This window comes from Delphinapterus leucas, chromosome 4, assembly GCF_059928025.1.
Source record: "Delphinapterus leucas isolate spDelLeu-1000000601 "Yukka" chromosome 4, BTC_Dleu_Yukka2, whole genome shotgun sequence".
NCBI lineage: Eukaryota > Metazoa > Chordata > Mammalia > Artiodactyla > Monodontidae > Delphinapterus > Delphinapterus leucas.
The window spans coordinates 116571935-116575672 of record NC_143132.1 but is presented as its reverse complement, the minus strand read 5'-3'; the positions used below and the strand labels follow the sequence as shown (position 1 = coordinate 116575672).

At 33.0% G+C, this 3738-nt stretch overlaps 2 protein-coding genes across 4 annotated transcripts in view; one reads left to right on the top strand and one right to left on the bottom strand.

Moving 5' to 3' along the window:
• ARHGEF26 (Rho guanine nucleotide exchange factor 26) overlaps positions 1-3738 on the top strand; it is a 279113-nt gene that overhangs the window by 187738 nt on the left and 87637 nt on the right. The gene's annotated exons all lie outside the window — the stretch shown is intronic.
• DHX36 (DEAH-box helicase 36) overlaps positions 1-3738 on the bottom strand; it is a 51277-nt gene that overhangs the window by 29556 nt on the left and 17983 nt on the right. For both annotated transcript variants that reach the window (XR_002645882.3, XM_022582809.3), the window contains exons 6-8: positions 2663-2742; positions 1857-1931; positions 1545-1711 (exon numbers count right to left, since the gene is read on the bottom strand). Coding sequence is in view for 1 of the 2 variants with exons in the window: in XM_022582809.3 (XP_022438517.2) it covers positions 1545-1711; positions 1857-1931; positions 2663-2742 (322 nt within the window). In the remaining variant the exon portion in view is untranslated. The remainder of the gene's footprint in view (positions 1-1544; positions 1712-1856; positions 1932-2662; positions 2743-3738) is intronic.

Below are 3738 nucleotides of genomic sequence, written 5' to 3'. Positions count from 1 at the left end.
TATCATGGTAGATAAAACATAAATCTGTACTTGAATGTTCAAAAAAAAAAACCCCAAAACAACTCAACAGACTGTAAATAGGACAATGACTCCATTAGTTTTAACTTCAGAAAGTGGTCCTGACACTTTTACAGCTCTACCTTATTTTTCCATATCTAATTTAATAAAACCAGCAGTCTAGTGTTCACTCAGTACTGATTTACTGTTACCAAACTGTACACACATCTCACAGTTCTACAAATAACCCAGAATACCAAAAAATAGAGTATTTTAAGTTGGATTCAAGACCTATTAAGTCTACTTCTCTTCATCATTAGCCAAGATAGTGCCATCAGAACCTAAGTTTTAGTGAAATCTACGTAAGAAATGTAACCCCTGTGGTATCCAGAATTACGGAAAGAAGAAACATAGTTAAAGTAAGACCTGACCAAATATTAAACTGTTGCTTACTATTTTAGAATCATTAGTTAAAAAATAAGTCTTAGTATTGTTATTTAAATGCTATTTAGGTTTTTTGTATCGAACAAAATAAACCATATACACTGTAAACAAAGGCCAACACTGTAGACACATATCAAAGTATCTGAGGTGGCACCAAACTTTGCCTCTGACTTGCGTAAGTTTACTCAAAGTTAGTTCTGGATTTCTCATCAAAAAGGACTAAGACAGAGACAAAGACAAAGTATAATATGCTCAACTAATCTCACAAGGCTTTGAGGGTCAACCGGGCTGAATATAAACACATTATAGTTCTATTCCATTTTAATTCCCTTTTCTCCTTGCTCCAACAATTTAAGCAGGAGAGACAGTAAGGCATAATTTTAAAAGAATGTACTCTGCAGCTAGTCAAATTTAGTTTCTTTTTTTATATTTTGGCCACTCTGTGCAGCTTGTGGGATCTTAGTTCCCTGACCAGGGACTGAACCTGGGCCCCTGAAGTGAAAGCACTGAGTCCTAACGGCTGGACTGCCAGGGAATTCCCTCAAATTTAGTTTCAAATCATCTTGAGTCTCTGTTAAGTATGCAACCTTGGGTAAGCTACTTAACTACTCTGAGGCTGTTTCCTCATCTGTAAAAATAAGAATAGCACCTACTTCACAAGGTATTATGAGGACTGATGAAGACATGCCAAATACACTACCTGGCACATTGAAGGTATTCCACAGTGGTTGCTAGTTATTACTGTTATTAGCAAACTGCCACCCTAGCCTGTGATATTACATAAAAGCCACAGAAGAATCACAAAAAAAGTTTATAAAATTATTCAAATCTGTGCTTTGACTTCATTGATGTCACCTTAATTATCTGGTGGAAGCACCAAAAGGCTACATGTCTTCACTATAAGAACAGAGATGATGCCACATTTTTAAAAAACAGGCCCAATTCTCTGTGAGACTAGAGGGTAGATGAATATTCAAATAAAATGAACTGCTAAACATTTATTTTGACTACTCTGTACCTAGCACTATATTAGTTTTCTTTAAAAAACTGTTTCAATGGCTTTTTGATAACTTTCTAAAGTAACAACCATAAATTTTACTCACCAAAATATTCTGAAAATTTCTCAGCATTCAATGTTGCACTCATCAAAACTATTTTCAGGTCAGGTCGATAATTGAGAAGATCTTTAACAACAGTCATTAAAACATCTGACTGTAGATTTCTCTCATGGATTTCATCAAGCACGATATGACTAACACTGGACAAATGCCTAAAGCAGAAGTGTAAAGTTCGTTACTCGGCACAAAATTCAAAAACAGAATCATTTTACTTTTACATAAATTAATAAAATCCAATTTCCTAATTACATCTTCTGATAACATTTAACTAAATGTCCTGAGTTGAAACATACTCACGGGTCTGACTGAAGCCACTGAAGGATAATTCCTGTCGTACAATATAAGATAGAACCCTGTTTCCTTGGCAACCGACTGTGAATGAAAGACATGAGTTAATTCTTGGTTTTCTTTACTAATAAATTACTTAAGTACTACAAAAGTTTAAAAGAATATCTTCAATTTAAAAATTTTTTTTCAGTTTTAATGAAAAACTTCATACTTAAATTTTAGTTACTGGAACCCTTACAATGATACAGTAATGAGACATACTAGCTTCAAGTTCATTACACATTATTTCTGTTATGATACAACGTTAATGATTTCTTTTTAAAAGCAAAAGTGCTACTATTCAGAAAAAGACCAAATATTTAGGGAACTAAACTTCTGTTCAGTGATTAGAAAATCAATTCATTTAAAAAGGTTAATGGAATCTTGACCTGCAGAGAAGGACTAAAGAAATACAGTGGAATGGGATAGGGGGTTAAAGACACAAAACTAAATTCAGTCAGTCAGTGGCTGCAGGTGGTATCAAAATATACAGGATGTCAACTCCTTTTCAGAGTGAGTGATGGTCTACTAACATATAACCAGGAAAAATGTTATCTTTCTAATCATTCCATAATGTAAGAGACATCTTAAAATGGCAATCCAAATCTGAATTTGGGTTAAAAAAATGATTTTGTGGGTTGCAAGCCTCATATGTTGCAGTTACTTTAATTCTAATAGCAATAATCAGCATAAAAATAGGGGAATGATCTTTCTTTTGGATCTCTAATTTCAAAGTTTCACTAAAATCTACCTGTAAACAAGTGAACATTCTTTACCTCTGGAGACGAATTTGGTATCCGGTACTATTACCATTGCCACAAGATTCTGCCCTTTCTGCAGCCACTCTCTCTGCAACCTTTAATTAAAATAAAGTACAGTTACAAAGAAAACATCTCCTTTACAGTAAATATCGTGAATGCCTATGAAAATCTGGTTGCTGAAACACTATCCAATAGATTTTCAGAATTAAAAAAACAGAAACATATTAAAATCTGAGGTTATCTAAAACTGTGTCCCTTAAGAGATGAAGACTACCTGCTTCTTATGTTTACTTCTCATTTCCTCTGAAATTCTCCCTCATAACTATTTTCAAAGCAACTTTCTATAAATCCTCTCTACCTTTGTCTTTTTAAAAAAAAGTTGGAAATCGTAATCTAAACTTGTAAAACTTGTATATAATTTGAGGGTAAACATACGTTGATACTATTTTTCATTTGTTTCTTTTTCGTAGAGATTGGTAGGCTTAACTTCTAGTTCTTGGTTATGTTTTTAAAGTTATGGCTGCCAAAGATAAGCTCTAGACAGATGAAATCTTATAATCCAACACTGATTTGTAGAACTAAAAGTAACCAACAGTCATCTAGTGGCAGAACAGTGATTTATGAGGTTAGAAATAGAAAATGACATGATTAGTTTTTAAGAAATAATACTTCAGAAGGAAAAGTTTTCATTCTATCCCATATAAACTGACTTGGACCATTACTTCACTTTCTGCTACTGATTAAACTGCCCATTCAAATACCAACAGATCTTAGAAAAATAAGCAAAGAAATAACCTAATTTGCATTTCTCCTTACTGTCAATATATACACTCATATATTAGTGAAAATGATAAGATTAGATTTTTAACTTAAGTTAGGCTATATAACAGTGTTGTGACAAAAATGGCTTACTTTTCACCATTCTATGAACCTATGCCATTTCTAGGAATATCGTCCTCCCATAAAGACTGCTGCTTTACTTTTTTTAAAATAGTATCTCTTAGAAACCATAGTTTAAAACGTATATAGTAGCTCCTACAAAACAATGCTATAATTGGTAATGCAGTTCCTGACCAGATTCTGTATTAAAT